Source organism: Microchirus variegatus (assembly GCF_963457635.1).
Source record: "Microchirus variegatus genome assembly, chromosome: 11".
Taxonomy (NCBI): Eukaryota; Metazoa; Chordata; class Actinopteri; order Pleuronectiformes; family Soleidae; genus Microchirus; species Microchirus variegatus.
Genome location: NC_139812.1, coordinates 21,419,405 through 21,438,006, shown reverse-complemented (window position 1 = coordinate 21,438,006; position 18,602 = coordinate 21,419,405). Strand labels below are relative to the sequence as shown.

Sequence of the window (18,602 nt, the reverse complement as noted above, 5' to 3'; positions counted from 1 at the left end):
GTTAAATTGGAAAGCCATTAGGTGCCCTGGTTTATGTGTTTCAAGCTGTTAACTAGAGGCTGATTGATTGTTGTTCCTTTGATGGGATATGCTGATCTAATCTCACTGTGTGCACGTTTGCAATAAATTACACAATTCATTTCCCCCCATTTAGAGGTGGCGGTGGGGGTGGTGGTGGTGGTGTGCGGGGGGGAATCACACCTCCAGGCATGCCTCTGCTCTGCAGGCAAAAGAGCAGGGAACCTATTTTATGGTGCCATTTAGCCAGCAAGCTTTCAGCAATTCCAGCCTTCGCTCTCTCCCCCTCCCCTCCCTCCCTCCCCTCCCTCCCTCCCTCCCTCGCTCACCCCTCCACCCTCCAAAAAATCGAAGCATAATCAAGGTGTATGTTTAGAAAATTTATTGTTATAATTTTCCCCCATAATCTCTTCCATTTTCCCCGCAGCCGCACCGACATAGATCATCATCTAAAAAGAGAGAATGGATAGCAGTTTAAAATTTATCGGTCTTTGATTCTCAATTATATGTGTTTATGACTTCATCTGTCTTCAGTGACTTCAACCTTTTCCATTATGGTGGAATATTATTTGTACGGAATCCATTAAATTCACAAGGCAGGACTCTAATGGTCGGGCTGCAGCGATTTGCAGGGGGAAAAGTTTTGAAAGGCTGGCTTTAGGAAAAACGTGGCTGTTATGACACAAGAAATTGCTTTATTGATGGCCGCCTCTGCCGCCTGTGCATTTGGCCATTTGTTACTCAGCCCATGTCTATATCTCAGGCTGACACTGATGAGAACTTTTCTGTAGCCCTCTCCAGATTACTGACTTGTAATGACACATCCAGGCAGGCTGGGCAAAAGGTTGACGATGATCCAGGGCAAGAGTTTTTTTTTTTTTAAGAGGTATACAGACGCCGCCGTGTGCCTGAAGGGATCAGATGAAGCTGCTCGTAATAGAGAAAAAAAGGGGCGACGCATGCTCCTGCGACCGTTTCCGTCTAAACCTCGCGGAGGTCATCGTCGCCGCCGAGAAACAAAAAGGAGGAAGACGAGGAGTGATAAAATGTAAATAAAACGAAAGCGCAAGAGGTAAAATAAAAGGAGGATACGTCTTCCCTGTGCCCATATGTACTCGCAAAACTCATGTTTTTAAAGCCGCTCTAAATAAGATTGATCATATGTAAAGGATGGGGGTCACAAAATCTGTGTTATGGTGAGTAAAAGAAGTCAGGGCTGGCATAAAACAAATGGAAAACACCACGTTGAGCCCTCAAAATTAAAGGAAATAATAAAAATGAACGCTTATTTTCATACTGGATTATTTTCTCCATTAAGTGATTAATTGTTCGGTTCAGAAAATGTCCAAAAATGTTGATCCGTGTTTCCCAAACCCAAATAAATGATCATCTCAATTGTCGCATTTTGTCCCCAAACCAAAATGATTTACATTTAATGTTTTCTTTGCATATATGGGAGCAAAGAAACCAGAAAATATTCACATTTTAATTATAAAAAATGGATTAACAATCGATAAACCATTGTATTATGTATGAAAACATAGTAAGATATATACATTAGGAGGCTACAGAACAAAACATAAAGGCATATCGCTGCAGAAAGGAAAGAGCTAACATGGGATTTACACAGGTGCACCCACAAAAACAGACCATTGGGAAACATACGACTGAAAACTAAAGTTCCACGTGTCCTTTAGGAGAAACAATGGACAGCAAAAGTGTATTTTGTGGAATTATACGCATTAACACGTACGATAAAGTGATAATCGGCGTTTTTACGCATTACTGTGCACTCAGGTGATATCACAGCCTCGTGTGACCGAAGCACACTTGCCAGGAGAGCCGTCGTCCTTCGTCTTTAAATGCACGCCGCTTCCTGTTTACACAGAAAGTAACAAGATTCCCTTGTACTCAAGTGGCCGCTGAAGTGGTCCAACCCGAATGACATTGAGCTCCTTCGACTGGTTGGTGCAAGGGGCCAAGTAAAAGCTAATCAGGCTGTAATTCAAGATTCGCCTGGCCACTTACAATCAATACCTGCACAATCCCAATTAAAGTTTGCCGGGTCAGTGGAGGGCCACCGATTCCTTTTTTCCTGCAGTTAAATGCAATACTTAAATCCAAGCAATCTCCGCGTGGTGGCCTTCATTTAACGGTTTAGTGTCTTGTACCAAACAGTGAGTGTCCACTTAAAAAGTGAAAAAGAGGGACTCACACTGTGAGGATACAGTCCAAAGCCCCGAAGCCCAAAGTGCGACTGCATTTTCTGCTTTGACTCTTCCTAACAATGGAAAACAATAGCTAAGCCATTTATACAGCAGTATAGTAAGTACATTTTTTTTCATTTCATTGATTATTAAACAAATGCAGAGACTGAGAAACAAATCTGGAGATACTTATACTTCACTATTTTCCTTTCAGATTATATTCCACATTTGTCAAAAATGTATACATGCTTACATTGCTTTCATGTGAAGCAGCGAATTCTAATTTTATACAGTGGAAGACTTTTCTTGAAAATGAAAGCTTAGTAATATTTATTCATTAATTCGTTATTTATCTACCACTTTATCCTGCACATGAGGGTCACAGAAGAGCTGGAGCCAATTGGAACACAGGTGACCATTCACGCTCACATTCACACCTATGAGAGTTCACTCTAACCGCTGCATAATTTTGGACTATGGGAGGAAACTGAAAGTACACGCGGAGAAAGGTTGAACTGGGATTCCAACAAGCGACCTTCTTTGCTGTGAGGCAGCAGCTCAAGCCGCTAGAACACCGTGTGGTCATTTATTTTACGTGTTATATATTGAAAATAGAATCCAAATGTCGAGCTCTTGAAGTAACACCATTATCACCAAAGTTAAAACACAGTGGTGTAAACAGGTCGAGCAAAGTCAGCTAAACAGACTTTTCACAGGAGGCAGATTTATGCCCAATAAGATTTTAATACATTTTCCTCTTCCTCACATATACTTCACACACTGGTATAGTGAAATGATTATATATTGTTATTATTTTGGGTATTTATTTCCACCTGATTTTTGTCCAGGTGCCACCAAAGGAAGCTCCACGTACCACCGCTGGTACACGCACCACAGTTTGAGAACCATGGGCATAGAACACAGTGAAGCACTGATAATAACAACAACAATATTAAGCGTATAGAACGTGTGCTATATGACCACATTGCCCCATTAATCTCTATTTGTATTGCACCATATTCTGTTTGTTCTACACACTGTTTGTTTACATCCTATAGTTTTTCATAGCATAACGCTAAACATGTCATTTCATGTATTTTATACGATACTGCACGTATTATATGCACTGTAATAGATTAAAATGACTCATAATACAGAGAATGATAATATAAAATGGTCCCATTTTGCTCAACGCAAGTTGCTGCTAACAACCGAATAATATTGTATAAGTTTAAGCTTTAGTACAAGCTTTGGTGCATTGATTTTTGTAATGTAGCGTCTGTTTTCCTATATATCCTATTTATATATATGATTTTTAATACTTTTAACCAACATTTTTAACCTCTACTTGCAACAAAGTGCAGCTAAGCCTGCGAGCATTCCCTTCACTCTCACCGTCTCCCTCCGAGCCTTTTTTTTTTTTGCCGCCGCATCCATGTCTTTTATCACAATTTTGACCCACAGAAAGGAATTCTCACAAGATATCAAAACAAAAATCTATATTTAATATGGGAGCAATTACAAAGTGAAGTTGGCTGCACTGGGCCGTTGTCACCGCGGCGCGTGTTTTTCATCAAATAGGTCATTAGACGATGATGGATGTAAACCTATAAAGTATCTAAACTGGACCTTTTAACAAACCACGAGCAACACTATCATTTCTCTAATAGAACCTGCTGACCGTGTCATTCCCTCCTGCCATTTGTCATTTTTCCTTGTGAAATAATCAATATCTGGGCGCTTTGAAATAAATAATATAAAAGTCATAGTAACCTACCCGAGGAGCAACAAAAATAGACTTATGGAGCATTCAGAGGGCCCAGATAGCCTCAGGGCAATGTCTACTGCATGTTTCTAATCAATGCATAATATGAACACAGCACAGACTCCAGGTTCACAGTTTATTTTTCAGGGGGAGCGTCCGGTGGTGTGCTATTTGAAAGGCCAGTCAAGCATTAAATAAATACAATTTTTGTTCTTTAAATCCAAAAATAAATCTGTTTTTTAACAATTTCTATTTGACTGTTAAAAAAAGAGCAAAGCAAATACGACTAATGAGAAAAACAGCGGGTTGCTCAAATGTAAACAAGGGAGCTTGTGATGGTGTGTATGTGATTAAATGTGCAGTATGTAGGGATTAGTGACATCATAATACGCTCCGCCTCGTCCTTCTCTCTGTGTGTAATCTGTTTTGAATCATGAAACATACACTCTGGTTTGTTTTATGTCTATCGCTTTGATTTATTTGGACCTGTTTTATTCATGTTCCTGTTTTTGTGCAGAAGTCACAATATCAACCATTTTCATTCATAAAAAAGAGCCAAGTTAACTTTGAGCTGTAGCTGTGAGTACTTTTTTTTTTTTTTTGCTCAGGTGTGTTTAAATCATCATTGCCTATAGGTTGTGGTGAAAAAAAGGTTATAAGACACTCTATATTGCACATACTGTGTATTCTTATAGGCTCTGTGTATACATTTGAATATAGAAATGGGGGGAAAAAAGCAATCAAATGCTCTGTGTTCTAGAGGTTAAACATGGAATTTACCTGCACTTTCCCCTGAGTTCTCATGCATTTGTTTCCTAATTTACAAAGTGGCAGTTCAGTCAGTTTTGTTCTGTCTGAGGTGCCCCTGAGCAAGGCACCCAATAGCCCATTGCTAATCCCAGGTGCAGTGTCAGCTGTTCTAATAAGGATGGGTTAAATCCACTATCACTGGATTGGTAAAAATGTGTGCAAAAATGACTAATTCACAATTATATTATTAAAAAAAAGCTTATTCTAAGGCTACAAACACTAATAAAAAAAGGTTTATTTTATATACACTTATCAAACATGGTCTAAATACATAACCTCAGTCTTGTTTAGTTTTCTGCATCCTCTACCTGACCCATAACTTTTAAAAAATATTGCGACCTATATTTCAAACGACCAGGGGAATTACGCTCGACATCCTGACGACACGTTCAGAATCTCTATAGTCGAGTGTGTCACATGAGCGTATATAGCCGGCCGGCACCTGAGACTAAGGAGGGAGCCATAAAATATCTGTTATTATGAAGAGCATGTAAGAGAAGGAGGTAATTACATGACAGTAATGGGATATCTGCACCTGAGCAGTGCACTAAATGATCAACACAAACGTGTGTGTGTGTGTGTGTGTGATGAGGGTGACCTTTACCTTGACACTGACTCTTCTTCGTCAATTAATGAATGTTTGCAAGAAACATTTCAATCTCCTTCTGTTTTACTTTTTTCAATGAATGAGCGTATGTTGAATGTTTTACATTCTTAATTTAAACTTTTTTTTTTTTTTTACTAAAGCCATGTCATACAATCAGACTGAACTCTCTTTTGTACTTTTTCTACCTACCTACCTACCTACCTACCTACCTATAATAATACATATATATTTGTTGACATAATATTTAAAGCACTTTTAATATTCACTAATGTAGAACATATAAAATTCTATTCTATTCTAATCTCATTGGTGGAATAAAAATCCACCACCAAAATATGGAGCAACACATTCATCTTCAAAACCCAACAGTTCAGTGTTTAAATGAACTGTTTCTGACCCCTCACTCTTTGTACCACACCACTGCATCTCACCAATGTGACCCACAGAGGGCGCTGCCTCCTCGTCCTTCCCTCCTCCACACCAGCTGCTTCCAGCTCCACCATACACACAGCTTCTCTCTCCCTCTCTCTCTCTCTCTCTCTCTTTTGTGTTATTATTATCAAACAAGTCAATTAATATCAATGAGTGAACCAAAAAAAACAACAACATAGCACATTTGCAAAGAGTGCAATCTGAGGGATGAATTAACCAAATCGATTAGGGAAGAATAAATGACTGTGCGACCTGCAGACATTGTGCAAATGTCCCTCGCTTAAAATCAATGACTTAGAAATATGAATCTAATCGCCCATTGGTGACACATGGAGAAGCTGCAGTCTGATCTCAGGACTTTTTTCTGTGTGTGTTTTGTGTTATTTTACACATTTGTTTGTGAGTAAAGGATATTGGGAGACTGCAGCTGTTTAACTATATGCTGCTGGCGTGGATGGTGACCCCTCTTATTTATATTTCACAGTGTTTAGGCATGAAAACCCTGCACATGAGTGAGGAGCAGTGAAGTAAACAAACAAACACAACTATTTTTTTGGTTTGCTCTGTTCTATTCAGTTCATAAACCTGTATTTATTTATCTATTCACAAAAAAACCACAATGTTAACTGTATTTAAAATTATACACTGTTTATAAATCTATCACACACTTATTTATGTATGTATTGGTGTTGGCACAGAGATGCATGGAGTATTTCTCTGCTGAGCACTTTTCCCAAATACACACATATAAATAAATAAGGTTAATATGTTAAATAAAATATATTTTTAGGGAACGTGTTATGTTTTAAAACGGTTATTCATTTCAAATTCAGTTCTACTCCATATTTTGCTGAAATAATAATAATAATAATAATAATAATAATAAAAATCTGAAATCTGCTTAAACTTTTTTAATGTAAAACACAATACACAATAAAAAAAAAAGAAGATGCATCCTAATTGTGTATTTTTTTTTCTGTGTTAAAGAACATTCTGTTTGAATCTACTCAGCATTGGATTAACATACGATCTGGAATTATGTCAGAATCAACTCATTTTAGTGTCATAGGGTTAAATTGAACACCATCTTTGCTCCAGATTGGTGTTAAATTAACAATTTTATTACATTTTTTAGTGTATATATACATATATATACACACACACATATTTACACACACATATACATATACATATATACACACATATATATACATATACATAAACATACATATATATACATATATACACATACATATATATACATATAGATATACACACATATATACATATATATATATACACACATATATACATATACATATATATACACACACACATATACATACACATATAAATATATACATATATACACACACATATATAGAGATAGAGAGTTCAGTCAGAAAACACAAAACTAACATCTTCATTATCTCTCTCTCTATTTATATCGATATATAGATATAGATATATCTATATATCGATATAGATATATATATCTATATCGATATATATGAGTTTTCTGACTGAACTCAACCCATGAAGCTTCCCTTCCCTTTTTTTGGAGGGGGGTGTCACGCAAACAGCTGCTGTGTTCATTTGCTGCCTAATTGGACTGTATGAGACCAATAACAGGCGAGGAGCGCACTGTGGCCTGAAGGCACAGAGAGAGAGAGAGAGAGAGAGAGAGAGAGAGAGAGAGAGAGAGAGAGAGAGAGAGAGAGAGAGAGAGAGAGAGACCTCCTCCCTCCTCTCTCTCTCTCTCTCCACCTCGCCGTCTCCCTCTGCCTTAATCCCATTTGCCATTGTACATGCCCAATCGGCTATACTTTCCGCATTTAACTTGGATGACATTTTTATTTCATCATTAGCATCAGACGCCAGACAGACACACAGACAGAGAGACAGACAGACGGACGGACGGACTGACGGACTGACACCGAGTGGACGCAAGATAACGCACAGTTTGGCGTTTTTTCTTTTTTGGACGGAAGGGAGCCCCGGGAATGAGACGTCTCCACCTCTCTCGATGCGTGCTTGTTTATTTATTTGTTTGTTTGTCGCTCGCCTCTCTGAACTGAACACTTTTCAAAGTTAGAAGGACGCGCGCTCTTGAGTGTGAGGTCTTAACAAAAAAAAACACAGAGAAAAACAAACTCGCTGTCCGGATATCCACAGCCTGTAAGTCACTCATCCTCCTATTTATTTATTTTTTTTGGTTGTTGTTGCAATTCCGTGGTCCATCGTGCGCTCAGACCACACAGCCACAGCAGCGATGCCAGAGACGACGCAAGAGACGTGCGCTCCGGCCAAGGACTCTCCCTTCTTCATTAAGAACCTGCTGAACTGTGATAGTAAACCGTCCAAGCCCAAGCCGGTGCTGGCGGCTGCTGCTGCTGCTGCCGTCAACAAGGCAGCGATGGCGGCGCTGGAAGGAGGGTTTTCCCTCTCACAGGTCGGGGACTTGCACTTCCCACGCTTTGACCTGCCGGCGCAGAGGTTCAGTCTCCCGGCGCACTACCTGGAGCGCACCTCGGCGTGGTGGTACCCGTACGCCCTGCACTCATCCACGCACCTGCACAGGAGCGAAGGTAAGACTTGATGCTCATGTACCCGTCTATAAATATACATATGATAACTTTGTTTGTCACACACATTTTGTCTGTGTAGAGAGTCGTCGTCGACGCGAAGGCCTATTACGGTGCGATAATAGATCAATAAAGTGACACTCGGTGCATAAAATGAAGCAGACATCATGAAATCATGGGTTGCGGGCGACGATGCGCAGCAGCTTTTTGATTTGTCTGTTGGTGCTCGGTGCGTGGACATCTTTACCCCCGCAGGCTCGGCCACAGTGACAGCCTGATGGTCCTGTGATTTATTTTAAACACGCTTATGTTTCATTCATGCAAAAGGGAGAAAGGACTGATTTGTTTTTGGGTGGAAAAAAATAGTGACGTAGGCCTGTGTGGATTATGAATATTTGATTTATTTGGTCTTTAAATGTCTCCTTTTTTAAGTAGAATAAAACATATTTTTAGTGTTTTTTTGTTGGAAAAGCTCTGCGTTTGATTCTCTGGCACAATTTATCCAAAAACTCGTAAAAGTCCTCAGTGCTAATGTCCACATCACCATGTGTCCACATTTACAGTCACGGAGAAACCAGGAGCCAGAGACTCGTCCCCGACCTCGGGCACAGACAGAGACTCCCCGGACCTGGTGCTCAAATCCGAGCCCGACGCCAAAGACGACGACGACGACGACGACGAGCACAACCACAGCAAGAGCGGCGACGAGATCATCCTGGAGGAGAGCGACACGGACGAGGCCAAGAAAGACGAGCTGGAGGAGTGGAAGAAGAGAGACGACGACAAGAAGCCGTGTCGCAAGAAGAAGACGCGCACCGTGTTCTCCCGGAGCCAGGTGTTCCAGCTGGAGTCCACCTTCGACATGAAGCGCTACCTGAGCAGCTCGGAGCGCGCGGGCCTCGCCGCGTCCCTCCACCTGACCGAGACCCAGGTCAAGATCTGGTTCCAGAACCGGAGGAACAAGTGGAAGAGGCAGCTGGCCGCGGAGCTGGAGGCCGCCAACCTGAGCCACGCCGCGGCGCAGAGGATAGTCCGCGTGCCCATCCTCTACCACGAGAACTCGGCGTCGGAGAGCGGAGTCGGCGGTGCCAACGTGCCCGTGAGCCAACCGCTGCTCACCTTCCCGCACCCGGGCGTCTACTACTCCCATCCCATCGTCACGTCCGTGCCGCTGCTCAGGCCGGTGTGAAGTGACAGCAGCTGCAGTTTTTGTGGCACCGAGTCCAAAACTCAAGTACAAAAAAAACAACCCACAAATGACACAAAAAAGACTCAAATATTTTTGTACACAAACAGAGACGCTGTCTGTCAGGCCTCTGTGGACATATTTTGGCAAAAATCATCAATGTGTCATTTCTTTCCATAAAGGCACCGTTTACACGTGATTTGACAATTCAAATCCCACATTATTCTAATTATTATTATTATTATTATTATTATAAACGATTATTTGTGGAGTCCACTTGCTCGCACTGCCTGATGAGTGTATTTTATTTGTTTTATTTTGACTCCATGACTGTTAGCAGTCAGGCCAACTCTGTGATTATTACACAAACAACAATAATATAATGTAATATAATAATAATAATAATAACCTTGTTTACAGAATTGGATCTGCTCCTCCATCAATGCAACAACACACTTGTTTTGATTTCTTTCTCTCTGTTCATAAACGAGAACATGATGCTGTGCAATACACTGTCAGTGTGCTGTGAATGAATGAATGAATGAATGAAAGGATGGATGAATGAAGGAGTGAATGAATCCACTATTATGGGGGAACAATGTTTTTCTTTTGTCGTGTATCCTCGGTGGAAAAGTGATGAGGCTCCATGTTGTGACTTCTGTTTCCTCCTCTGTTTGAAACGTTTGACGGGGACAATCAAGACACTCTCAGCTGTAAAAAAAAAAATATCCGTGTGTTGTTTATTTTATTTTGTATTTTATTTTATTTTAAGTTTATGATCCGCACTCCACATTCCTCCTTCAAGCACAAGTGTGAGCTCCAGCGTCTCCTGGACTAACGCTCTGTGTTTCTGTACAGGACACACTGTCGATATTTGGTGTATAAAGTCTGTAAATGTATATATTTAACAAAAAAAAAAAAAAAAAAAGAGGAGACGACGCGCGCTGGGAGAGGAGCTGCCACCTGCCGGCTTCTCCCTTTGTACAGTTTAAAAAAAACAACAACAACAAACAACAACGTTTTGATATTGTATTGCTGAACCATGTTGTGAAATAAATGGAGAATAACTATATTCCTTTCATTTCCAGGACATTTTTGTCACCTGTCATTTCTTGAGGTTGTAGTTGAAAAAAACAAAACAAAAACATTTTTACGCACAAAACCCATTAAAGGTGAATAGAGATTAGACAGATTAAAGCGTAATCTCTCTCACACACTTGCATGGACAGGTGGTTTCCTGTAATCATCCGAGTATTATGCGCGTTAAAAAACCTCGTTTTACATACAAAAGTGGCTCAGTCAATTAGATGCGTAATTGCCACCATCTTGCTAAAATTATGGGTAATGAAGTCAGAGTAGGACATTACTCCTGTCTGTCTTTTAACATGGTTTTTTTCCCCCCACCCTCACTCTCTCTGTGTGTGTATTAATTTGAGGTAAACTACATTATTTTAAATGTTAATCGTAATTTATTCTTATTTTATTCTTTCTTTCTTTCTTTCTTTATTCAGTTTGATCACATTTTTAAATATTTTTCAAATATTTGCAACCCTAAATCGAACTTGATTTATTTTCACATTTGACTATTTCCGGTGACCTCTAACCCCCAACACTCGTGATGCCACTCATTTATGAACTTAATCCAAATAATTAGTATAGAAATTGTAAAATAATATTAATAGTATATGTTTTTATTAATATATTAATGAAACTCTTCTGATACGAGTACCCGTTTTGTAATTAACATATAAGGTAAAACCATAATGGATGGCAATTTTTAAATATTACATTTATTTAAAAAAATAACAAAAATAACAAAAACCAAAACCAAGGTGTACATTTTTAAAATGTGAAATTAATTATTTAACTGGTACTTTGTAACACGTGCGATCCTACAGGTGTTTCTAATCACTGTCTCTCCATTCTTTTGTATGCGATTTGATAATTATTCATCATTTATTTTCTTTTTAAAAGAAAATATTATTAAATACATTTTAAATTTATATGATAATAAATAAAATGGAATAAGGAATTGAAGGATTTCTGCGAGAACGTGGAGTAACAAGACATCGCCAGATTCTTTGAAAAATTATAACAATTTTACAGTTGCTTATTTTAAGTATTTAATTTATATTATGTATATTTTTTATTTTTTTTAAGGAAGAAAAAAGATTACACGTGTGGAGTAATACATTTCCAAAGGGGAGGAGACTGTGAGGAGAGGAAGGAAGAGAAACAGCTGAACTGTTCTGCATGGCACACAATACATAGGAATTATTGGTAGTCAGTAATAATTTTATTGTAAATTCAAACAATATTTAAAGTAATAAATAATCATTAAAGGGTGGATTTTGTGTCATTTTCTTCTTTTAAAGAAAGTAAACAGTGAGAGTGTATGAGCAGACTGTCATCAGGTGAAGAAAGTACAGCTGTTGTGCCTTTAAGATAAAAGTGAAGGACTTGAGTCCCTCGTTGAAGAAAACCTATGGTTAGCATGTGGAGATTGAACCTTTTGACTCCTAACACCTGACAAACACAATCCCACACAGCTGCCAATTCTGAATTCAAAAACACTAGTAAGAAATTATAATAATAGAAACGTTAGTAAGATTTAAAAAAAAAATAAAAAAAATTAAAGACCATTTTGCGTAAAACCATCCATGAATCACGCGTGAGTATTTCACTCAGACTTTGCCTTAAAGGCCATTTTCAGCTCCCATCTCTTAGTTTTTTTTATTGGAAATGAATCAGTCAGCTATAAACTCCATATGATGACCTCATCAACAGACAAAGGTTTCAGCCGAGTATTGACGTGCACCGTCCGCGCGCACTCAGCGCGGCCCCATTACTGCAAATTAATAGATTAGTATGGCATTATTCCTCTGGCGCAGTATCGATCCGTGGACGTCTGCGGCACGGTCCACGTCCACGTGTGTGTGTGTGTGTGCGCGCGACGCTTTCGGATCAGCTTATGACCTTGATTTGCGCGCATAAATTGAACAAAAATTACAACTCGATAATTTCCATTTTGTGCGACATCTTTATGTAAAAGGACTGGGGGGGGGGGGGGGGGGGGAATAATGGGGGGGTCCAAAAAAAATCAGATAAAGTACATTTGCAGTGACGTGGGGCAAACGGACGTGAGTGCACGCGCCCGGTGTATCACATTAAAATGGAGAGAGCTGAATGGGTAATTTTCTGCCCCCATCATCATGGTTTTAGTGGCAGTTTGGAAACACACAAGTGGCCCCGACCACCTTCAACAAGCTTCTCTGCAGCATCTGCTCTCTCTCACACACACACACACAGGTGTGTGATGTCTGTGTGTGGACCTACTATATCCATGTGTGTTATAACACAACTTCAAAAAGGTTGCACTTTAAATTACATCACTTTACATTAAGCCCCATGTAATAGGCAAATAAAAAAGCCTTATTGGGATGCTACACATATATATATACATAAAATATATATATATAAGCTCATGTAAGATATTTTATTATTGCTTTTAAGACACTTTTAGGCTCTTATTACAAATTTGTCAACAGTTTTTTTTTTACCTGTCATTGATTTGAAGGCCTAATTATGGAGTAGATTCAACTAATCTTAATATTCTTTAAGATAAGGTATGAAACTAAAGGTCTTATATGATGATATAAACATCAACAAGTGTTGGAAAGGAGAAAATATTGAATATTTAAATCAATAAATTAATTAAATAATATACAGATGCAAATGGTGGATAAACCTAAACATAATTTCATATACAGAGTGACACACGTGCACATTATTGTACAGATATACAAGGTTAGTGTCATTTCTTTTTAAAGTCAGTGTCTTAATAAATGTTAATTTCATTCTAAATAAAACCATAAAGTCTAATTATTCTGAATACACATCTTATCAATGTTCTAATTCTAATAATCGAACAGGATTATAGGGATACTGATGTTTACACGCATCTAATAGGTGCTTATTAACTGTTATTACAACTTATTATGAGGACCTGAACAAAACAAAAAGTGCTAAAATTAAAGAATATATAATGAATATAATAATATATATACGTATGTATATATACATATATATATACCTATACATATACATATTCATATTCATATACACATATATATACATATATGTATATATACACATATATACACATATATATACATACATATATACATATATACACATATATATACATACATATATACACATATATATACATACATATATACACATATATATACATACATATATACACATATATACACATACATAGCCTATACACACACATATATATATGCATGTATTTTGGAAGAAATAAGTTGTTTTCTTACACCCAGACAAAAGTCATGTGACCAAATGAGACAGGAAACACTCGTCATTTCACGTCTTTCACGTCATATCAGAATACAACCATCTTTGATGACAAAAAAAGAAAAAAAAGTGTGAAAACAAAAGTTATCGATAATCGATTATCTGCTCCTGATCAGAGGCCACACAGGAAGTGTTTGAACAACTCTTTTTTGACACAGGAAATCTCTCTCTTTTTTCGTCCCTCTCTTTCTTTCTCTTTCACCCCTCATCCCCATTTGCTGTTCCTGATTGAACGCGGGCATCAGATTTTCATCAAAGTTCTATTAAGTGAAACATAGGTTGCGGGGCACCGTCTGATTGGAACAGTTTAAATTTTAATTGTGTTTTTAATTTGACATATAGTTGCTGTGAAGAATGACAGCGGAGCGCCGAGGGGGCGGTCGATTTTCTTAATTTCTCCCCGAGGAATTGATGAGTCTATCAGGGCAGTAGATTGGAAAGCCATTAAAACTCAATGGTTAGGTTGTTAATTGGAACTTGATGGATAGGAGCCCTTGGATAGGCTGTACTGATCCAATCTTCCTGACTTTGTGTTTTCCAATAAATTACCCAGTTCATTTCCACACTCAGATTACATAAATTGTACACCTCCAGGGCTTGGTCGCTCTGCGTTTACAACTCTCTCTCTCTCTCTCTCTCTCTCTCTCTCTCTCTCTCTCACACACACACACACACATATATATATATATACACACACCTACGCGCACGCACACACACGCCCCGTGAAAAAAGAGCAGGCCTTGCTTTCTTGAATGAAAATCGAAACATAATCAACGTTTATACTTAGAAAATTTATTGATATCATTTTCTCTGGTAATTTCCTTATTTTAGACGCGGACACGCCATATATCATAATACACGCGCGTGGAAGAAAAAAAGAAAAAAAAAAAGGCTCTTTGTTTAATATTTATCGAAGCTTGATTCTCCAGATCAAAGCGCCTCATAACTTCATCTGTCTTTTGTGCAGAGCTGCTTTTCTCACCCTCACCCTCTCTCTCTCTATCTCGCTCTCTCTCTCTCTCTCTCTCTTTCCCTCTCCTGCTAAAGATCTTGTTCAGTTATTGCTGCACGTGCGGCCTCACACACACACACACACCGACACATCACTGTGATAGAGCACAAACTTAGAGCATATGTGCTTTTTAGGCCTCCTGCATTGGAGACAGTGTCTGACTCTGGCCTATATGAACCTGTGAAAGGACGCGTGTGTGCGTGTGTGTGCGTGTGTGCGTGTGTGTGTGTGTGAGTGTAAATAATCATCTGCAGCACAAAAGCAGCCCCTCTTATCTCTCCGTAAATGAGCCAATAATCTCACGTTGCAAAAGTCGTCCACGGCGCGTAATGAAGGCGCACGCGCGCGCCACTGACAAAGGTCTTTGTTTGAAAAGAGCGGCATATAAAATAAACCCATTTAACTGTCATTGCAGATTTCACGCCTTATGTGTAACCACCATAAATCCAGCATCCGCCGCTGACTGCCCTCATATATTTGCCCCCCTCCTCCCTCTCTCTCTTCCACCTCCTCCTCCTCCTTCAGCAGAGCCTCTAATGCACATGCAGGCGTTTTGTTAAAGATCGTTTAGCAGATGTCACGCAGTCCACGATATTTACGCGCGGATCCAGATGCGTCTGTCTGCTCTGGTGATGATGATGATGATGACGACAGAATCTGGTGTCATCATCATCGTCTTCTCCCTCTTAAAATCCAGGTTCTATACCTCGAATGTCGGTTGTGTGTCCACAGGAAAGAAGGAGAAGAAGAAGAAGAGCTGTGATGATTAAAGCTGAACATTTGTAATGTGTCTGTCTGGAGCTTCTTTACAAAGCAGCAGTAAAAGAGGGATAATGTGCCTGAACCTGGCAGATCAAGCCCTGCAGCTGTCTCTCCCTTTCTCACACACACACACACACACACACACACACACACACACACACACACACACACACACACACACACACACACACACACACACACACACACACACACACACACACACACACACACACACACACACGTCTGTCTATAGCTGTGAGGACACTCAGACATTGTCATTCCCGTGACCTTAACCAACTCAACTACCCAAACATTAACCCTAAAACCAATGCTAACCCTAAACCCCTTAAATCCTAAAAAGGATTGTGAGGACCTGCTTAAATGTCTTCACAATGTCAAAATGTCCTCACAATGTCAACTTTACCAAACCCTAAAACCCTTAAACCATAAGAAAAGTAAAAAAATTAAATAAAAAAAAAGCCCTGAAGCCTGAAGTTGTGAGGACCTGCTAAAATGTCCCCCAAAATGTACTCATAATAAATTGGTTTTCATTTCTTAGTGAGGACACATCACTCCCTTACCCTAACCTTAACCATCACAAGTAAGTGCCTAACCCTTAACCTAAACCTAAGTTTAACCCGAACCCTAAAACCACCAACCTTAAAGGTGCATTATGTAATAAATCTAAAACAACTGACCTTAAAATCCTCCTAATATGTCACAGAGACTCAGGAATAATGTTCATATAACAAACTGAACTCACCAACAACAACAGTACAGCCAAAATATTTGCCTTTAAAAAAAAATATTTTGCAGACTGCAAATCATGTTTATGTTTTGAAATCATGTTTTGGCACGTGGCTCCACCTACCGCCGTCTACCAACCATTGCAGTCAGTAGAGTCTCAGCTGCCGAGCAACCACGGGTTGCCAGTTATGTCAGAAAACGAAACCTAAAAGACCTTTGAATGTAGTAAACATTTTTGGCCACATTCTTACATATGGCACCTTTAATCGCTAAAAAGCCCTTTAAAGTTGTGGGGCCCAGACAAAATGTCCCCACAAACATAGGCTTTTAGGTTATTTGGACCTCACAAAGGTATAATAACATTGTACACACGTCTCTCCACGACTGTGAGGACATCCATACTTCCCAAGCCTGTGACCTTAACCAACTCAACTATAGCTAAACAATAACCTAAAACCAACTCTAACCCTAAAAACCTTTAAAACTCTGACACCTTCAGGAGAAATAAACACACACACATACACAGAGTTTGCTTTGACCCTCAATGAGGAGACCTGGTCCAGAAAAGGTCCTCAGGAGATAATAAAAACTAACACAATTACTGGCCATCCAAAACACAACACATACACATTTGTCCAGCTATTCTTATGAGGACGCTGCATTGACTTCCATTCATTTGGACAGCATGAAAAAAGCATTAGGCATGACCTGCACACTTCAAATCTGAGCCCTAAACCCCAAAATGTTCCTCAGAAATGAGGTTCTACCTCACTGGGAACAGGTTTTGGTTTCCATGAGGACTACTGGACCTGACAAGGTCAGTGTTTATGCCACAATCACACAGGGAGACGTTTGCTTTGGCCCCCCATGGGGACACCTAGTCCAGAAAAACACTGAAAACACAAACTTTTGTGTAGCTATTCTTACTAGGACATTGTATTGATGTCCATTCATTTGGACAAATCTGTACCACCAGCTCATGCCTGACACTAACCAAAGCACACGTGACCTCTGACCTTAACCAGAGCCAGAGAAACACGGTTCTGACTCACTGGGACCAGGTTTGGGTCTACATGAGGTCTACTGGTCCTGACAAGGTCAGTGTTTGTACCAGAGAAGGACTGAAGGAGATAGAGATAGAGATAGAGAGGGGGCATGTGGTGAGTAGGAGGGTGACGCGTGCCTCCTCCTCTCTCACCACACGCACGCGCACGTACCATCTCCAATCAATTAGTCAATCAATTAGCCGGCCCCCACTCCACGCGCGGTCGTCACGAGGCAGATTAGCTCAGTAATGATCAAATGAATTCTTAATCGCAGATAATGGACGCGGAACGAGTTTATTATTTTCAGGAAGAAAAACAAACAAACAAAAAAAACAACAACAAACGAGTTCCTTAGCTGCACGTGCGTTACCAATTTGGCATAAACACACAAAATAATCCCCAATTGACTTTTCTGTGGTGACACAGGCTGTGTATATATAGATTACAGAATAAATCTGTTATGTGTAATCCACTATTTTTTTTTGTGTTATTTAAAAATGAATATTTTTGATAAAGTTAACGGTTTTCAGACCAAAAAGCCATAAAATCAGTTTTTATCCACATGTACATGCTAATAACAGGTTGACTTTAATTTTCATCTGTTTTTTTTTTTTTTCCTAAACCTCGTCTATTGTAATTTTATGATTATTTAATCTTTCAATTAATTATGCATATTAATTTAGGTCAGAAACGTTACATTAATGAGAGGAATAATTAATAATTGGAACAACATATAGTATATAATGTGTTGCAGTGACTCTGTGCAGCAGCAGCAGCAGATGAATGCAGGGATGAGTTCGTCTTCCTCGGCTCTCTCCCTCTCCCTCTCCCTCTCTTCCCACCTCCAAAAAACCTGGAGAGGAGTTTGAAATTTCCGGGCTTGGGTGTGAATCTGCCATTGGCCCGTGGAGGAGGTTACCTACATGCAAATGAAGCCACGCAACCTTGCTGCCTCTGAAGCAGAGCGTGAGGAGGAGGACCAGGAATACACTCATGTTCCCCGAGCTCGAGAAAAAACACCTCCATGTTAAAACTCCACAAT

The 18,602-nt window shown here is 39.4% G+C and overlaps 1 protein-coding gene across 1 annotated transcript; it reads left to right on the top strand.

The window, feature by feature from the left end:
- Positions 1 to 8,111: 8,111 nt before the first annotated feature.
- Positions 8,112 to 9,613, top strand: hmx3a (H6 family homeobox 3a; the record flags this gene model as incomplete). Its single annotated transcript, XM_083897659.1, has 2 exons — positions 8,112 to 8,427; positions 8,988 to 9,613. 2 exons carry the CDS (start codon positions 8,112 to 8,114, stop codon positions 9,611 to 9,613), a joined length of 942 nt encoding a protein of 313 aa, XP_083753785.1.
- Between the last annotated feature and the right edge of the window lie 8,989 nt (positions 9,614 to 18,602).